Raw genomic sequence first — 20,766 nt, 5'->3', positions numbered from 1 at the left:
TCACCACACTGCTTTCTGCAATAGCTGAACTAATTTACATTCCCACCAGCAGTGTGTAAGCATTCTCTTTTCTCCACAACCTCACCAGCATCTGTTATTTTTTGACTTTTTAGTAATAGCAAAAAATTCTGACTGATGTGAGACGATAATCTTACTGTGGGTTTTTTTTTTTTTTTTTTTGAGATGGAGTCTCACTTTGTCGCCCAGGCTGGAGTGCAGTGGCGTGATCTCGGCTCACTGCAAGCTCCGCCTCCCGGGTTCACGCCATTCCCCGGCCTCAGCCTCCCAAGTAGCTGGGACTACAGGCGCCCACCACCACGCCCAGCTAATTTTTTTTTTTTTTTTGTATTTTTAGTAGAGACAGGGTTTCACCATGTTAGCCAGGACAGTCTCGGTCTCCTGACCTCGTGATCTGCCCACCTCGGCCTCCCAAAGTGCTGGGATTACAGGCGTGAGCCACCACACCCAGCCTGTGTGTGTTTTTTTTTTTTGGACACAGGGTCTTGCCTGTGTCACTCAGGCTGGAGTGCAGTGGTGTGATCATGGCTTACTGCAGCCTCGACCTCCTGGGCTCAGTTGATCCACCCACCTCAGCCTCCTGAGTAGCTGGGACTACAGGAATGTGTCACTACACCTGGCTAATTGTTTTTGTATTTTTTTGTAGAGATGGGGTTTCACCATGTTTCCCAGGCTGGTCTCAAACTACTAGGCTCAAGTGATCCGTCCACCTCAGCCTCCCAAAGTATGATTACAGGTGTGAGCCACTGCAGCTGGCCTCATTGTGGTTTTCATTTGCATTTCTCTAATGATTAATGATGTTGAGCACTTTTGAATATGCTTGTTGGCCACATGTACGTCTTCTTTTGAAAAGTGTCTGTTCATGTCCTCTGCCCACTTTTTAACAGGAAGGTTTGTTTTTTGCTTATAAATTCGTTTAAGTTCCTTATGGATTCTGGATATTAGCTCTTTGTTGGATGCGTAGTTTGCAAATATTTCCTCCCATTCTGTAAGTTGTCTGTTTACTCCCTTGATAGTTTCCCTTGCTGTGCAGAAGCTCTTTAGTTTAATTTGGTCTCATTTGTTGATTTTTGTTTTTGTTGCAGTTGCTTTTGGTGTCTTTGTCATGAAATCTTTGCCAGGTCCTATGTCCAGAGTGATATTTCCTAGGTTATCTTCCATGGTTTTTATAGTTTTAGATTTTACTTTTAAGTCTTTAATTTATCTCGACTTGATTTTTGTATATGGTATAACGAGGGGGGGGGGTCCAGTGTTTTTTTTGTTTGTTTTGTTTTTTTTTTTGAGACGGAGTCTCGCTCTGTCACCCAGGCTGGAGTGCAGTGGCGTGATCTCGGCTCACTGCAAGCTCCACCTCCTGGGTTCACGCCATTCTCCTACCTCAGCCTCCCGAGTAGCTGGGAATACAGGTGCCTGCCACCATGCCTGGCTAATTTTTTGTATTTTTTTATTAGAGACGGGGTTTCACTGTGTTAGCCAGGATGGTCTCGATCTCCTGACCTCGTGATCCACCCACCTCGGCCTCCCAAAGTGCTGGGATTACAGGCGTGAGCCACCGTGCCTGGCCAACGGGGAGTCCAGTTTTAATCTTCTGCATATGGCTAGCCAGTTATCCCAGGACCATTTATTGAACAGGGATTCCTTTCCCCATTGTTTGTTTTTGTCACCTTTGTTGATGATCAGTTGGTTGTAGGTATGCAGCCTTATTTCTAGGCTGTCTATTCTGTCCCACTGATCTGTATGTCTGTTTTTGTACCAGTGCCATGCTGGTTTGGTTACTGTAGCCTTGTAGCCTAGTTTGAATTTGGTTAAACCAACTTCAAACCTGCAGCTTTGTTTTTTTTGCTTAGGATTGTCTTGGTTTTTTGGGCTTTTTAAAAATTCTGTATGAATTTTTAAACTGTTTTTTCTAATTCTGTGAAGAATGTCATTAGTAATTTGATAGGAATAGCATTGAATCTGTAAATTGCTTTGGGCAGTATAGCCATTTTAACAATGATTCTTCCCATCTATGAACATGGAAGGTTTTTTCATTTGTTGGTGTCGTCTTTGATTTCTTTGAGCACTGTTTTATAATTCTTTAAGTAGAGATCTTTCACTTACCTGGTTAGCTGTATTCTATTCACATATCTTTCATTTCCCTGGTATTTTATTTTTTTGTGGCTGTCGTGAATGGGACTGCGTTATTGATTTGGTTCTCAGTTTGGATGTTGGTGTATAACAATGCTACTTATTATATTTTCGTACATTGATTTTATATACTGAAACTTTGCTGAAGTGGTTTATCAGATCAAGGAGCTTTTGGGCAGAGTCTATAGGGTTTTCTATGTATAGAATTATATTGTCTGCAAACAGATAGTTTGACTTCCCTTCTTCCCGTTTGGATGTCTTTTATTTCTTTCTCTTGTCTCATTGCTCTGGGAGGACTTCCAGTACTTTGTTGAATAGGAGTGGTGAGAAAGGGCATCCTTGACTTGTTCTGGTTTTCAGAGGGAATGCTTCTAACTTTTGCCCATTTAGTATGATGTTTGCTGTGGGTTTTTAGTAAATGGGTCTTACTATTTTGAAGTATGTTTCTTCAGTTACTAGTTTGTTGAAGTTTTTTTTTTTTTTTTTAACATGAAGGGATGTTGAATTGCATCAAAAGCCTTTTCTGCATCTGAGGTAATCATGTGGTTTTTGTTTTTGTTTATGTGATGAATCACATTTATTGATTTGTGTATGTTGAACCAATCTTGCATCTCAGGGATAAAGACTACTTGATAGGGGTGGATTAACCTTTTTATGTGCCGCTGGATTCAATTTGCTAGTATTTTGTTGAGGATTTTCACATCTGTGTTCCTCGAGAAAAATGGCCTGAAGTTTTTTGTTTGTTTGTTTGTTTGTTTTGGTGGTGGTTGTTATTGTATCTCTGTCAGGTTTTGGTGTCTGGATGATAGACATAGATGGATGCCTTATAGAATAGGTTAGGGAGGAGTCCCTCCTCCTCAATTTTTTGGAATAGTTTCTGTAGGATTGGTACCAACTCTTCCTTATACCTCTGATAGAATTGAGCTGTGAATCCATCTGGTCCTGGTTCTACATTTTGTAGCTTGTGTGTATAGGGAGAGGTGTTCATAATAGGTTCTGGGAGTTTTTTGTATTTCTGTGAGGTCAGTGGTAATGTCCTCTTTGTCATTTCTGATTTTGTTTATTTGGATCTTCTCTCTTTTTTTATTAGTCTAGCTATAGTCTTATTATTTTATTTATTTATTTATTTATTTATTTATTTATTTATTTATTCAGAAAACCAACTCCTGGATTCATTGGTCTTTTATATGTTTTTTCACATCTCAGTTTCCTTCAGTTCAGCTTTGATTTTGGTTATTTATTTTTGTTAGCTTTGGGGTTGGTTTGCTCTTCTTTCTCTAGTTCCTCTAGTTTATATGAGTAACCCTTATTTTACTTAATAATGGCCCCAAAGCATAAGAGTTGTGATGCTGGCAATTTGGATTTGCCAAAGAGAAGCTGTAAAATGCTTCCTTGTTTATCTCTTACCGTGCCTAATTTAAAAATTAAGCTTTATCATAGGTATATATGTATAGGAAAAAAATTGTGTATGTGTATATATATACACATTATATACATATATATACACATTATATATCTACACACACACACACACACAGAGATATCTAGCTAGATAGTACCAAAATATATACATCTGTGGTTTTGGATATCCACTAGAATGTATCCCCTGTGGATAGGGGGACTACTGTAATCACAAAAAACTAACAGTATGCAAGTACTTCATATTTTATAAAATGTTATTTAAAGAAGAAAACTTGTTTTTTGTGTTTGCCATTTATTAAATCATATTCTTTATACATACACACATGTACACACACGATGTGCTGAGTCTCCTCTCTAGGCTCTGTGGACAAAGTCTTTGGGTTATTTGAACCCAGTCTTCTAAGAGATCCATGTCAGAGGTCTTGTCATTACATCACCATGCCTACTTGAAGCCAGATTTCTTTGATTCACCCAGGCTTATGATCTACATTTCATTCCAGTCTTCTTGGTAAATATTTTTTATATATGTGGTCAAGTTTTCTTTGTTTGGAATTTTGATAATGAGAATTACAAGTGTTGATTAATTATAAACCTAAAATGGGACTGAGGCAATTGTTAACTCATCATGGTTTTGCTGATTTCTCTCCTTATTGGAGAAGAATTAGGAAGACTTTATAGGGGACTGATGGAAAAATAATTTGGCATGACCATAATTTGAGTCAGAGAAAGTCTCTTATTAAAATTCCCACAAGGCTTATTTAAGGAGCAAGGTCTTTTGAAACTAATGGTGTGGTACTTACTTAATCCACACAAGTTATGATTTGATTGTCATCTTCTTTGATTTTTCTGCTTGGCTTTCTGTCACCTGATGAGAGATTACTGCATTACCTAAGAATCTCATCTTATTAGAGTCACCTCTCCCTAAACTAGAATCCATTCCTAAATAGTAACATATTCACATCAAGAAAGAGTAAGTATCCTCAGTACTAAATTAGTGCTCTAGATGCCTTTTGACTGCCTTTGTACATTTTTTTTGTTGCACTTTTCCAGACTTTCTAGTGGCCAGTGTTGAGATATGGGATGGTATGATGATGGCTTCATTCAACTTTTTAGCTTCTATCAAGCTTCCCTGTCATCTTGCTAAATTCCAAAGGTGTGTTCTTTCCTCATTCTTGGTTACAATAAAACATCACCTGAGACAGGATCAGTCTGACTCGCCCATCCAGAAGGGATGATGTGTTTGAGAAATCCTGTTTGTGACACTGGAGGAAGAATTGTGAGCGTTCATATATGATACATATGGAATTGAAACTTGTCCTTAAAAGCTCTGGCAGGTCTCTCTTTGATGGTTTTTAGGGACAATAGACTTTTGAGGTGAGAGTTTATAGTGGCAGAGGAGCAGAACTTTGAAATAGGCCTAAACCCTGTACTTTGGATATGGGCCAGACCCATTTGTGTTCCCTATGGGACTGGTTGACAAGGGAAGAGGAAGCTCTACTATACATTCTCATGTGTTTAGTGTAGCTTGACTCTGCTGATTCAAGATGGGCTAATTGTCAGTGTAATTCCTTTGAATTATCTTTGTGATGAAGTATCAGCTGGAGCTTCCCAGTGGGTCTCTGGGCCAATTATGCAGCTGACTTTGAAAAATGGTATGATTCAGAATTTCAGAGTTGCTAAGGTGATTTAAGAATAAATCAGTTCCCATCAGCCTTCATTATTCATAGTGATGCTGGGAATCAGGACTTTGCCGTGGCCTGGCCCAGAGGAAATAAACCAAGTGGGTATGATGTAGGGTTTCTCACACAGAGTTCAATAGAGGTGCCTCTGTGTATGTGGTATGTGTCCTGCACCGTGTTGTGAGCTCATCTTAGAGCAACAGCAGCTATTATTTACATTACATACTTCCTCCATTTCCCAAAAAAGGATATAAGGTGGTAGCCCTCACCCACCTTCTTTCTGGTGGATGCATGACATTATGTTATATACCTTACCAATACCTCCAAACCTTACAACCGCCCTTGTAGAACGAATAATGTCCTCCATTGAAAAATGAGAAAATTGAGGCACATATTAGATGATTTATGCAAAGGCATCCGACTACCAAGGGCAGAACTTGTATGGAACCCGGTCCATCTGACTTAATACCAGTGCTCTTGCCCCTAACCTGAGCTGCTTCTCTGACAGGTGTATTGCCCTTTATATTCATGTTGCCCAGCAGTGTTCCTGGCCTAGTGTAGCTGCCAATAAAATTGGTTGATTTGATTTGAATCATATTCAGCACCCTGGAGTCACTGCATCTCAGCAGCAGCACCATGTGTGTAGTAGGCACTTGGTATTTTTATGTGAACAAAAGCAGCAAAGTAGACAGCATACCCATTTTACAGATGAGAAAACGGAATCTCAGAGAGGACAAGTAACTTGTCTAAAGTCACCCGTTACCACTAGTGGCATTTCTGAATGTGAGGGCCATCTGATGTATCTAATGTCAGCTAAATTCATAATTCTTCCAGTCTTCCACATTTTTCACAAACACACTCCCATTTCCAGAAACCCTTCATATTTCTTCCAATTGCTTGTTGTCTCTTCTAATTCCTTGTTGTATCACTTAAATTATTTTCCCACTCTTATCCTCAGTGACCTCATCTCTAAAAGGAGGATAATGACGATACCTACCTTACAGATGGATTAAATAAAATAGTGCAGATAAAATGCTGAGTTCAGCACTTAACAGATGCAAATGGTGAAGTAATGTGTAGAATCCAACAGTAAGACAGCATTTGTATCCTGCTAACAGAGTGAGGCTGAACTTTAAACTAAAAATATGTCTACTTTAAGATACAACACATTTCGAAAGGTCACATCTTTTAAGAGAAATCTCATCTGCACAAATGTTGTTGCTTTTACTTGTTCAGACATCCTTTGGCAGACATCAGACCTCATCACACTGGGTAAAGGTGATGGTGAGGGAAGTCTAGGTGTTAGACAATAGTGAGTGAGTGAGTTCCTGTAAGACATTAGTACTGTCAGGCTCGGAGCCCGTCCTCTTCCTTTACCCAAGACTGATGTGTTGCTTAGCCTTATTATGGCAAGGAAATTCTAAATAACCATGATTAAGAGGCTTATTTTAGTTTCTCCTTCCACTGTGATCTCTCCCAGAAAGAGACTCAGAAATCCTTATACTTGGTCTGATCTCTTCAGCAAAACCCACCTTCAGTAGCAAGTCTGTGGCTCTAGGGTTGGCCTTTATTTTGTCTTGTCCAGCAGGATCATGTCTCTTATTCTTTTGATGATCTCATTCTTTCCGAAGTGTATTTCTTATAACAGAAGTTCTTTTTTGTTTGAATAAACAGTTTAAATGGACATGCCTTTAGAGATAACTGAGCCGAGACTGGAGCCCTGCTTCTTAACAGACAGTACAAAACACAGACATTTTCATTAAGTGAACAGAGATTTCCTTTGATTCCAAAAGAATGTTGAGGGGAATTACTTTTAAGTTTAAAAACTCCTTGAGGGCAGAACTCACTTCTTATTCTACACTAACTCTTCTCAGCACCCATCCAGAACCTTGTTGCAAATGATGATGCCCCATGTAAGCTTGCTTCATTGGTTTCAGTGGCTTTTGTTCTTAGTTGACTAGAAATGAAGGATAATTTATTCATTTCTTCAACCAGTATTATGTTTAGCATAGTAAATAAGACAAGGTCAATCCCTTACAGAACTTATATCCTAGTAAGAGAGACAAGTAAAAGAAAATAAATAAAAATAATTACAAGGTACATGATTGTTTTGAAGAAAACAAGAGGCTGAGATAGAGGATAATGGAGAGGAGGCAGCCTTTCTAGATAAGATGGTCAGAAAAGGCTTGCCTGCATCCTCTGAGGAGTTGACATCTAAACTAAAACCTGTAGGATAAGGAAGAACAGGGCATGAACCATGCAGGCAGAAGATTCATTAACTCTGTAGGCCACTGAGGCTGGAAAAAGTATGGCCTGTTTGAGGATCTGAAATAAAGTGTAGCTGTAGGGTTCTGAGCAAAGGAGAGAGTAATAGATTATGAAGTTGGAGGGGAGGCAGGGACCAGCCATATGAGTCCCATGTAGCCACTGATGAGTTGGATTTTATTCTCAATGCAATAGGAAAGAAACCTAAGGGTGATGTGATTGGATTCATTTCTGTATTTTTAATTATGTTTGTTGCTGTGAGATGATGATAGCCTGGACCAAGGTAGATGGAGATGGAAAAAAGTGGTTGGGTTTGAGTTATACCAGTATTTCAGGGACAAAATTGATAGGACTGCTAAAGGATTGGATGTTGGCAGGAGGCGGGGGTGAGGGAAAAGGAAGGATTGGGAATGATTTTGAGCAAATGGAAGGATGATGATACCATTCCTGAGATAGGGAAGACTGGGGAGTAAGGAGACAAGATTTGGGGATGAGGAAGGGATGTGACTCAAGAGTTTTGCTTTGGATGTGTTAAACTACAGATTCTATTAGCGTGGTGGCTCACACCTGTAACCCCAGCACTTTGGGAGGCCAAAGTGGGTGGATCACCTGAGGTCAGGAGTTTGAGACCAGCCTGGCCAACATGGTGAAACCCTGTCTCTACTAAAAATACAAAAATTAGCCGGGCGCAGGTGGCAGGCACCTGTAATCCCAGCTACTTGGGAGGCTGAGGCAGGAGAATCGCTTGAACCCAGGAGGTGGAGGTTGCAGTGAGCCGAGATCTTGCCACTGCACTCGCCTGGGGAACAGAGCCACACTCCGTCTCAAAAGAAAAAAAAAAAAAAAACTATCGGATCTCATTAGACTTACTATCATTAGAATAGCATGGGAAAGACCTGACCATGCTATTTAGTTACTAAGATTTAATTACCTCCCACTGGATCCCTCCCATAACATGTTGGGAATTGTGGGAACTACAATTCAAGATGAGATTTGGATGGGGACACAGCCAAACCATATCACAGATTTTCACGAGATAATCAGGGACTGAAATATCCAGTGAGAGCTGATCTGGATGTGCGAGTATGGAGTATGGATATCACAGAATAGAGAGGATATTCATATCCTATGGGATAGATGAGGTACTGAATGGTGATATTTCCCATACCTTGTGAAAACAGCTCAAGCTACTTACATGGCTGGATTGAGAATTTGCTGCTTCAAGATTCTGGCTGTAGCAAAACTGTAGAACCATAGTTATTTTACTGCAAGATATCCATTTGAAATGTATTTATGCCACCAAGGACCAGGAAGGTGAAATGCCACACTTGGCGCCATGAAACTATTGTCTGAGCTTGTTTTTCAGAAAAATCCATATCTGGATGATATGACTGAGTCATCAGCAGTGCCTGGCTGGCTGTGTTGTAATAGGTCAGATGTAACTTAAACCCCAAAGTTCTTAGGACAGCCATAAATTAGTCTGAAGGTGGCTGAGATGCGGCAAGGGTGCTTGTTGCCCCCAGATTAGAGTCAAGAGCAACAAAACTGCCTAGAAATCGGAAGCCCAGGAGAAGCTTTAGACCAGGGACAGGCAGCAATACTTTGTGAGAATTTTACTAACAGAAAAATAAGGAAGGTACAGAATCATGTTTATCAAACTTGAGGATTTATAAGAAATACCTGTATAGCTTCTTTATTTTAGTTTATTTTAATTATTATTTATTTATTTTTGAGACAAGGTCTTGCCCTGTTGCCCAGGCTGGAGTGCAGTGGCTCAGTCACAGCTCACTGCAGCCTTGGAGTGGGCTTAAGCGATCCACCCATCTCAGCCTCCTAAGTAGCTGGGACTATAGGTGTGCACCACCACACCTGGCTAATTTTTTTTTCCCCCACAGAGATGGGATCTCACTATTTGTCCAGGCTGGTCTGGAGTTCCTGGGCTCAAGCAATCCTCCCACCTAGGTCTCCCAGAGTGCTGGGATTCAGGCATGAGCCACCATGCCCAGCGTGAATAGCTTCTTCAAAATGCAAAATCCTGTGCCTCACCTTCAAGGGAGTCTTATTAAGTAGCTTTGGATTGGGGCTCAGGAATCTGTATTTTTAGCAAGTGATTCTGATACAGGTGATCCATAGGTCATACACTGAGAAACATTGAGTCTGGAAAGACTTCTGAGATCATCTAGTCAGCCCTCTCTCACAAATGGGGAAATTAAGGTCTAAGGAGGAGAAGGGGCTTGCCCAAAGTTGCAGAATAAGTTGCAAAGTCAGTGCAGCTCCACTAACTTACATTTCTTCATTTTGCAATTTATTCTTCATCCTAGTGGCTAGATGAAAAGCAAGTCTACCCTCCTGATTCCCAGCTCCCCTTCTTTCACGCTATTTTTTATTTTCTTTTTTTCCAGAGCACCTTCTAATATAAAAATAATTTACTAATTTACTGTGTTTATTGCTATTTTCCTTGCTTCATTAAAATGTAAGCTTCACAAGGGCACTGATTTTTGTTTGTTTGTTTGTTTTCACTAAAGTAGCCTATGTGCCTCGAATAGCACCTGACCCATAGTAGGTGTTCAATGAGTATTTATAAATGGATGGGTGAAAAATATTTTGTTAAACTGTACATAAGTTAACAGGTATTATGTACCAGCCCTTAGGCATTAGCACAAAATAGAGTAGAATATTTTCTTTTTCACATGTTTGATTCTAGCTTGAATTAGAGGTTACAGAAACAGCTTATTTATGGAAGATTAATTAGAGACTTACCAATCATATATACAATAATAATAATAACAATAGCAACAATAACAACAGTGATAACTTCCATTTATGGAATATTTACTATCTGCCCAACACATACCATATGAAGTTCTGAGCTAAGACCATCAGACCATTATCTCGTGTAAGTCTTAGTACCACCCCAGGGTGGAGGAACGAAATAGTATTGTCTGTTTTCCAAAGGAGGAAACCGAGGCTCAAGAGGTGAAATTACTGTTTAAGGTTACATAGCCAGTACAGATTTAGGACCTGTGATCCCAAAGATTACATTCTTAACTACCAGTTACAGTCAGTAGTAGGCTTGGGGAATTCTCTCTTTGCAGAAGGAATTGAAAATGCCAAAGACTAGGCAAGCATTGCTATTAGGGGGTGTCCTTGGGCCAAGAACACCAACCTCTAAGGTAGTATAAAACCACAGGCTGGAAAGATACATTTTTTTTTTCAGCCCAACTTTCCAGCATTTACCCACACTCTCAAGTCTTCCATTCTCACATTACAAAGCACCTTTCGTCTTGAACTATTAGGGTTTTCTCACTTCTCAGACACCCTCCCTGAAGCAGGCCAAGGAAAATTCCTGTGGTGACAGGCCATTTCTAGGGAGGCCACTGTAGCACTTCACACTTGCTCTCACCCCACCCACTCAAGGAAGGGTAGACAGACAGAGGGCCCTTCACCCAGCTCCTATACTACTTTCCTGTGGAGACCTCAGGAAGGGGCCGAGGATCATGATTTTCTAAATGTGGGCACAACAGACCTCTTGTAAGACTTTGAGTTCTTGAAACACTGTACCTATTAAACTGGTTGTGAGCACACAGAATAAAATATCACCACCCACTGTGGATAATGTCAGCATTCATTCCCACCCCTGACAGCCAAGATTGGCCAGACTTGTAATCACTGGACACTCCACACATATGGCAGCAGAGCCCCTTGCCCCACAGCTGCAGACACAGGTTGAACAGTGGTACACTCCTGGGCTTTTATGAAGAGAGAGGCTTATAACACCCATTGCCGTCTTTACACACACAGTGCAGCAGGTACTGTGCTGAGAACTTTACAGCCATGATCTCATTTAATTCTTATAATACATGTGATGAGGCACTGCTGTCTGACTTCTGTAGATGGGGAAGGCCTGGAGAGATTGGTAACTTGACAGAGTCTCATGGCATCTGCAACAGGCAGAACCACGTTTTAACCAAAGGTTGAGTTAGTTCTAAAACCTGTGCTTTGCTAGTCTGCTGTTCTGCAACACTGGTTAAGAGCATAGACTCTAGAGCCACGCTGCCTGGGTTTGAGTCTTGACTCTGCCACTTACTAGTTGGGAGACACTGGGCAGGTTACTTAGCTACCCTCCTCCTTGAACTGTTCATCTGTAACATAGGAATAATAATGTCCTTGTAGCATGGGTTGCTGCGAGGATTAAAGGAATCCATATATGTAAATCACTCAGTGTCTGGTACATAGAAAACACTAAATGCCAGCCATTATTATTAATTTATATATCAGCTCATTGTTTTTCTCTGGATGATAGAAACTTAATCTCAGAAGTTTGAGGTTTTTCCAGCTACCCACCCTTACCCCAACCCCTGCCAAGGGTTCCATCTGTATTCCCAAGGGCCTTAGAGTGTTACCTGGTATATAGTAGCCTCAAGTAAATGCTGGTGATGATAACAGGGCAGTGTCAAGACATTGGGGGTATGGGAAGGCAGGGTTAGGGGATGGCATCTGCGCCTCATCAGCATCTATCCTCCGTGGTGTCATATCCTGAAAGTGGGAAAGGCGCTGTCCAGATAGATGCTCATCTTGTGGACAGAACAAGAACGGGGAGGCAACCATTATTTCACATACATCAAGTTACTGTTATTTTAATGCCCTAACAATGAATCTATATTTAATTAATTTAAAAGATAGGGGAGGTAAGAGTATTATTCACTAAGTTCTTGGTCAAGGCACATTAAATCAAAGTGGTTAGCACTTAGATCTCTTCCAGGGATAAATTATCTCAGACAAGCTTCAAGGTATGCCATTCTTTGGAATGAATTGTCACTTTCCAACCACCACCACCCAACCTGTGATCTGACCACAGTGTCTTCCTCCTGTCTCCCTTCCCTCTGGGTGTCTGGGAAGGCTGGGCTTCTCCACTGTTCTGCCACTGACTTAAGCTTTGTCGTGACTATACTTTCCACTTCTCTTCTAGCTTAAGAGTTGGACAGTGGAGGACCTTCAGAAGAGGCTCTTGGCCCTGGACCCCATGATGGAGCAGGAGATTGAAGAGATCCGGCAGAAGTACCAGTCCAAGCGGCAGCCCATCCTGGATGCCATTGAGGCTAAGAAGAGACGGCAACAAAACTTCTGAGCAAGGCTAGGCTGTGAGGGCCCCAGCTCCACCTAGGCTTTGGGTGAATTCTGGATGGCTTGCCTCACATTTGTTAGCCAGCACTTCTGCTCTGTCGTCTCTCCACAGCACCTTTGTGAACTCAGGAATGTGCGCCAGTGGGAAGGGCTCTCTTGACAGTCAACGTTCCATCTTGATGTGTGTATGTACATTGGTCAGGTATATTATTTCAAAGGATTTATATTGGCGCTTTTAACTCAGAGTTTTAAACCCCAGGAACAGAGACTCCTAGTTGAGTGATAGCTGGGAAAGTTTTACATTGTCTGTTTGTTTTTCTTCTCCCAATAGCTTTCGATTGTTCTTTCTGGAAGACTTTCAAAAAATATATAAATATGCATATATATATATATAAATTATAAATAGATTCCCCACGCAGTGTGGTGGCATCTCTGTACAGGTACAGTTTTAAACAGTTTGCCTCTTTTCTGTAAGATTATGGTACTGTGGAACATGAGGGCAGAGTACACTGGGAGGCTGTTAGGGGGTCACTGAATCCCAGGAGCCAACCTCCCCCTTTGCAGGGCTGCATTTAAAAATTAGATTTGGGACAGTTCTTTTACCATGGTTTCAGCCTTGTGTGGTCATCACTGGCTTCTGGAGCTATTGGTGATGTCCAAGGGAAAGCTTTGAGAGTTTATGTTTACTCCTTGAGTCCCAGGAGAAGCCTGGCACCCTCTTTGCAAATTGGCCTTTGCTCTTTCAATGCCTTTCATCCATCTCCACTCTCTCAACTGCCTAAAGTCACAGCACAGATACTGCCCAGTGCCTTAAGAGGAGACATGATCCACTGAGGGGATAGGTCTACCAGGAACTCTCAGCAAACACGGGGCTGTGTTCAGTCCACAAAGGAAAAGCGTTTTCGAAGCTCTCATTGTTCATGTAAAAATCATACATGTGGCATTTTGCTCCACATTCCTTACACATAGGGGTAGAGGGGATTGCTTTTGTGACCCACATTCAAATATGTGACTGTTTTCTTTTCTCTTTTACTGCTAAGCAGCCTGGAAAGGATAAATGAATATTAGACTAAGATTTGTTCTCCAGGAGGCTCAATCTGAACACACAGAATGTCAGAGCTGGAAGGGACCATAGAGATCATCTGGTCTGACCCTCTTGTACGGATGATCGGAAAACTGAGGTGTAGAGAGGGGAATGGCCAAAATCACAAAGCAAGTTAGCGTAAGAGCTGGGACTAGAATTCAGGGTCCTCACTCCCAGGCCACTGAACCATGCAGCCCCTTCTTTGGGGGAAGAGACCTGTGTCAGTCTTGGTTAATTGTTCCAGGGAACCTTGCTAACAGAAACTTGCTCTTGCCTTGGCTCTTCAGTAGATGACCTGGCTGTAAAGAGATTCCCTGGACAAGCCAGATCATTCAGTTTCAGCGAGTCCTTGAGCTCCGCAACATCTGCCAAATATAGCAGACAAGCACCCATGGAGGCAGGTTTTGGGCCTGAAGCAGATCAGAGGGCTTTGCAAAAGACAGCATAGAGCCATCTTCCTGCAACTTTACCTCTTTCCCTCAGATGGGGAGCCATGACTGGGTTGCACCTCAAGATACTGTAATTTGACTCCATAATTGCTTTTGCTCCTGAAACCTGGGAATCAATGGAAAGGCAGGGAATGTGCCTCTTCTGTGGCCAGATTCTGTTATTTGCAATTAAAACAAGTTTTTAAAAAATGCAAGAGGCAGTTGTTAGTCTTCAGGGCTTGGCCACTGAAATAGCTATGTGGCAGATACGGAAAACAGGACAATTTGAGGATCTTGCTGGAATAATAAATGGCAGCTACGATTTGTTGTGCACCTATTATATATCAGGCACTGAGCTGGGTAGGCTCTAAACTTCACAATAACCCTGTGACTTAACTACTTTATCTCCATTTTGTAGTTGAAGAAATAAGTTCAGAGAGAAAGATTCCTTCCCAAGGTCATGCAGCTAGTAAATGATAGAATCAGGATTCATAGCATCACTATAGGGGATCATATTTACACAAAAAAGGAAAGTCACAAGCCTTTTTAAAATGAAGTGACTACCTTTTCTTGCATAGACTAAATAACTCTAACTGGCATTTTTAGGTTGGAAAGACAGCTGAATTAGTGGTTAAGTCTGATAGCCAAGTAAGTTTTAAAAACCAAAGCATCCAGGATACATACCCCTGCACCATTTGCTGTGCTAATTAATAATTCTGTCTCTCTCTCTGTCTTTTTTCTTTTTATTTTTTGAGATGGATTTTCGCTCTTGTCGCCTGGGCTGGAGTACAATTGCACGATCTTGGCTCACTGCAACCTCCACCTCCCAGGTTCAAGCGATTCTCCTGCTGGGATTACAGCATGTGCCACCATGCCCAGATTATTTTTTTGTATTTGTAGTAAAGACGGGTTTCACCATGTCAGTCAGGCTGGTCTTGCACTCTTGACCTCAGGTGATCCACCCGCCTTGGCCTCCCACACTGCTGGGATTACAGGCATGAGCCACAGCTCCTGGCCTCTCTTTCTTTTTTAGACAAAGAACTCTGCACTTGGCCAGACAGGAGGAGAAAGCCCATTTTCTCCTTTCCTAAGCTAGATCCAAAAAAAAAGAAAGTTCAGTTTTCCCCCATAACTATTCTTGGGTCATGAACTTTGATCTGGAGTTTGTTTTGTTTCAGGCATGTGTGCACCCAGCTTGCTGATCCAACAAAGTCTATTGCTTACCAGTCTAGCTTGATGGAGCCTTTTGGCCAGAAGTCAGTTTGTTTTGGATCAGAGAAATTTCCTGACAAGGTATATTTGTTTTCTAGTGACAGAAAGGCAAAGGAGCAAGTCCTAGTTTTTGTTGTTGTTGTTGTTGTTGAATACTAAATTTAAGATATATCAGCTTGCTTTCAACGAGCCTTGGGCTTCCGTCATTGCCTGGGCATTTGCAGCTCGAGCTTCCAGAGAAATTTGAGGTCCTTGCTTGTTCTCTGCCTTCAAGAAACAATGACCTGATTCTGTCTTTTAAAAAAAAAAAAATCTCAGAATTCTTTTTTTGTTTTCTTTTTTTTTTTTTTTTTTTTTTGAGACGGAGTCTCACTCTGTCGCCCAGGCTGGAGTGCAGTGGTGCCATCTCGGCTCACTGCAACCTCTGCCTCCCAGGTTCAAGCAATTTTCCTGCCTCAGCCTCCAAGGTAGCTGGCACTACAGGCGCTGTGCCACCACGCCTGGCTAATTTTTGTACTTTTAGTAGAGACAGGGTTTCACCATATTAGCCAGGCGGGTCTTGAACTCCTGACCTCGTGATCCACCTGCCTCAGTCTCCCGAAGTGCTGGGATTACAGGCGTGAGCCACCCTGCCTGGCCAAAAATCTCAGAATTCTTTAAGACTATTTTAATTATTCCATCAGTAATTTTGAAGCACATTCCTTTTTTTTTTTTTTTTTTTCCTTTTTTGTCCCTTTCCCCAAGCCACCAGTTGGATGGATGAATGTTTGACAGGGAAGAGGAAGGGTGGGAGGATGCATGGATGAGTGGATGAGTGGATCAATAGACATATTGATAAATAGATAGAACCAGTCATCTGAAGCACCTTAAGAACTGTAGCCTTGACTCCTTGAGACTGTAGATTTCGATCCAGGAAACATTTATTTAGCACCTGCCAGATGCCAGAAATTTTTTTTTTTTTTTTTTTTTTCGAGACAGAGTCTTGCTCCATCCCCCAGGCTGGAGTGCAGTGGCGCGATCTCGGCTCACTGCAAACTCTGCCTCCCGGGTTCACGCCATTCTCCTGCCTCAGCCTCCCGAGTAGCTGGGACTACAGGCGCCCGCCAACACGTCCGGCTAATTTTTTGTATTTTTAGTAGAGACGGGGTTTCACCGTGTTAGCCAGGATGGTCTCGATCTCCTGACCTCGTGATCCGCCCGCCTCGGCCTCCCAAAGCGCTGGGATTACAGGCTTGAGCCACCGCGCCCGGCCTAGATGCCAGAAATTTATACCATTTAAAACTCAGTAAGTCTTTTCAATATCAGGAATGAGAGAAGTGACATTGTGATACATCCTATGGGTATTAAAAAACCAATAGAACATCATAAACAAATTCCTTGAAAAATATAAAGTACCAAAATTCATTCAAGAAGAAATAGATACCAGCCTGAACAACATGGCAAAATCCCATCTCTACAAAACATCAAAAAAAAAAAAATTAGTCGGGCATGGTGGCCCACACCTGTAATCCCAGCTGGTCAGGAGGCTGAAGTGAGAGGATCACCTGAGCCCAGGGAGGTCAAGGCTGCAGTGAGCCATGGTCTCACCACTGCACTCTAGCCTGGGTGACAGAATGAGACTCCGTCTCAAACAAAAAAAAGAAGAAGTAGATAATCTGAATAGCCCTATCTATAGAAACTTAATAGTGCTGGGAGATATAGGTATTATTATCCTCATTTTACAGATGTGAAAATTGAGGCTCAGAGAGGTAAAGTCTATTGCTCAAGCTCATGTGGCTAGAATATGGCAGAGCCAGGATTCAGATCCAGGTCTTCTGATTCTTATTCCAGTGTCCTTTCTAGCATACCATATTGCCTCTAAAGATTGCAGCTCCTTATTTACTAGAAAATTGTTCCTGCCCAATCTACATCTCCATCTCACCCCATCTTTTCTTAAGCACTATGTTTGTGTTTTTATCAGTATTATATTCATTGTCTTTGGAATACATGTTCTTGTTTGTGTTTGGAAAAAAAATCTCTTTTACCAGCTTGTACTCGGACCAACTTGGAAAAAAAAAAAAAGCTTAAATGCTGTTGCTATGTACAGTTTAAAAATGTGAAGTTTGTAGCTTTAACTTTTTGTAAGAAAATCTAATAACACTGGCTTAAGTGCTGACTTGAAATGCTATTTTGTAAGGTTTGGATGTAAGTAATCAATTGAGGTCAGCAGTTTGTATGAGACGTAGCTTCCTCCATTGCCCCCACTCTTTTTTTTTTTTTTTTTTTTAAGTTTGAGATGCTTCCTGTGTTTTTATGTTAGAATTGTTGTTCTTCTTCCTTTCTTCTTCCTATACCTCATCACGTTTGTTTTAAATAAACTGTCCTTTGGACCACAAACCCTTATTAATGAGAACCTCCATGTATAGCCTGGATAATGGTGTTGTGAACAATCTTTGTGACATTGACTCTGTAGTGTGTTTATTCTAAGATCCAAAGCTGGGGAGAGGTTGGTAAACTTTTCTTGGGCTTCTGTTGTGTGCCAGGGTACTGAGCTAGTTATCAGGAATATAATAAAGATGAACCAGACACAGTTCTTGCAGGGCATTTGGGGAGTTAGCCAAGGACAAAAACACACAACATTGAACATACCATGGTAGAAGAAGGTACAGGGCCTGTGGATACACAGAAGTGAGAGTGACGGTTCTGCTGGGATGTCCAAGGAAACGCTTCTAAAGGAGACAATATACCTTGAAACTTTAAAAATGAAGAAGAGATGGCTATATTAATACAGAGTAGGAAGTGAGGGAGAGAAGACATCCTGGACAGAAGAGCCCACCTGTATAAAGCCTCTAGTGTGAGATGATCACCTTGGAATCCTTCATCCTCAACTGCTGCTGCATGAAGCCAGGCCAGACATGGCCCAGCATTCAGAGGTGGAGCAGCAGGTTCCTGCCCTGGTATGGCCCATTCTTATCCAGGAATAGTTCTCCAGCCTGACCCTAGGTTTTTTTTCAGCCTTGAAAGTTGCCCCATAGCAGAGAGGGAATAGAGTTACATTGAAAAGTAAATGTAGTTCTCTTGAGTGAAATTGCTGTACAGTATTTAATAGAATAGTTCCACAGTCTATGTGTATAACTGTCATGTTATTCTGTGGGCCTTTCTTGGAGTGGGGTGATAAGTGTGTTTATTGTTCCGTAACTTACTCACCTCACTCCTTGAAATATTTAGTGTACCTTCCTTCCTGTGGCCAGGGTTGATGACAGATGTTCCTTATTGATCACACTGAGAACCTATGGCCAGATGAAGGAAAGAAGGTGGGATGAAGTAAGTTTATATTTATTAAGCACTTATTATCTGCCAGGCACAATGCAGAGCTGTTTAGATGACTTCATTTGTTTTCTCACACACACTCTTAGGTATATGATGGTGTACCCTTTCTATAGACATACGGACTTTTACAGTGTGCAGTACTGCCCACCAGGGGGTGTTTTGGAAATGTATGAGAGTGTTTTTGTGGTGATAGTGATTGAGGAGCCTTACCAGCATTTAATGGGCAGGGGCAGGTTTGCTAGATGCTCTGCAGTGCATTCTGGGACAGTCCTGCATAACAAGCATCTGTCCAGTATCCAACACAACATTCAGATGTTCCACTGGTTATTAATTTTGGTGAAAATTTTGTTTATAAACATGTGATACTAAACCAAAGTTCATTTACATGTAAACACAAAGTACTTTTTATATGGTTTTACTGTTTTGTTTTTTTTAAGAATGAACTATGAAGAATGGAGAGACACTTGTAGTTTGTTTTATTTGGACCTTTACTAAGAGTTGTTCTCCATTTCAGAAAACCACATCATCAATGGCAGCGATGCTTGTGATTTTTGAGTCACTCACTCAAGATTGGTTTAGATCTGTAGCTGTTGTTTCCACAGAAAGTCTATGTGACATGTAAACACGTGGTAATTTCAGAGAATGATGAAGTACAGCAAAAAGAAAAGAACAGGGTAATGGGATTGAGAGTAACGTGTGCATGTGTGTGCGTGCACATGTGTGTATGTGTAGGGAGAGATGGGTTTATGTAGAATGATAAATGACGCTTCTGGAGAAACGATGTTTATAATGAGACCTGCCATTACAAGAAGGAACCAGCCAGGCTGAGGGAACAGCAAGAACAAAGACCCTGAGATAAGAACAAAAGTTTGGCTTGTTGGAAGAATGGAAGGATTCTTCCATGGCTGGAACAGTGTGTACAAGGTGGGAGAAGGCAAGAATGTTCAGGGCCTTGTGGTCCGTGGGAAGGGGTTTGGGTGTTATTCCTGATGAGATGGAGAGCCGTCAAAGGGTTTTAAGCAAGGAACTGGCATGACAGATTTATGCATTTTGAAACTATGCCTTCATGAAATAGTGCTCAACTTTAGTCATCAGGAAAATACAGTTGGCCCTCCGTATCCATAGGTTCTACATCAACCAACCATGGATCAAAAATATTGGAAAAAAAAATGGCCCAACACAGTGGCTCACGCCTGTAATCCCAGCACTTTGGGAGGCCAAGAACTCATTTGAGGTCAGGAGTTCAAGGCCAGCTTGGCCAACATGGTGAGACCCTGTCTCTACTAAAAATACAAAAATAGCCGGGCATGGTGGTACGCCTGTAATCCCAGCTACTCGGGAGGCTGAGGCAGGAGAATCGCTTGAACCCAGGAGGCGGAGGTTGCAGTGAGCCGAGATTGTGCCACTGCACTCCAGCCTGGGTGACAGAGCGAGACTCCATCTCAGAAAAGAAAAAAAAATTGTGTCTGTCTTTCTTCCTTAAACAATACAGTATAACAGTAATTTGCATAGCGTTTACATTAGGCATTTTATGTAGCATTGTATTAGGTATAAGTAATCTAGAAATGATTTAAATGATACAGGAGGATGTGCATAGGTTATATGCAAATACTAGGACATTTCATATCAAGGACTTGAGCATCTGCATGCAGATTTTGGTATCCATCAGAGTTCCTGGAACCAATTCGCCACAGATACCAAGGGACAACTGTACAGATTAAACCTTAATGCATTACTACCATGTACCCACCATAATAACTAAAATGGAAGAAATAGAAATGCTAGGTATTGGTGACGATGTGGAGCAACTGGAACTCAAGTACTGGTGAATATACCCATGACCTAGCATTCCTTCCCTAGGTATTTTCTCAACAGAAGTGTGTATGCTTTTTTACCACAAGACATATACTAGAATATTCATAATGGCATTATTTATAATTTTGCCAAACTGGAAACCATCCAGATGCCCAGTGGCAGCATAAATAAATTACATAGATTCGCATAGTGGAATACTATACAACAATGAGAATGAGCTACCTATAGCTACTGTGGAAATAAGCAAAAGGGTATTGTGAGCTTGCTACAGTAAAGAAGTCAG

The 20,766-nt window shown here is 41.4% G+C and overlaps 1 protein-coding gene across 2 annotated transcripts in view; it reads left to right on the top strand.

The window, feature by feature from the left end:
- STK4 (serine/threonine kinase 4) overlaps nt 1-17,741 on the top strand; it is a 117,471-nt gene extending 99,730 nt beyond the window's left edge. For both annotated transcript variants that reach the window (XM_055266387.2, XM_055266389.2), the window contains one exon: nt 12,481-17,741. In XM_055266387.2, coding sequence (XP_055122362.2) covers nt 12,481-12,639 — 159 coding nt within the window. In that variant the 3' untranslated portion in view covers nt 12,640-17,741. The remainder of the gene's footprint in view (nt 1-12,480) is intronic.
- The last annotated feature ends 3,025 nt before the right edge of the window (nt 17,742-20,766 follow it).

The sequence above is a fragment of the Symphalangus syndactylus genome, chromosome 24 (genome assembly GCF_028878055.3).
Source record: "Symphalangus syndactylus isolate Jambi chromosome 24, NHGRI_mSymSyn1-v2.1_pri, whole genome shotgun sequence".
Lineage (NCBI taxonomy): Eukaryota > Metazoa > Chordata > Mammalia > Primates > Hylobatidae > Symphalangus > Symphalangus syndactylus.
This window is presented reverse-complemented; position numbering and strand designations above follow the sequence as displayed.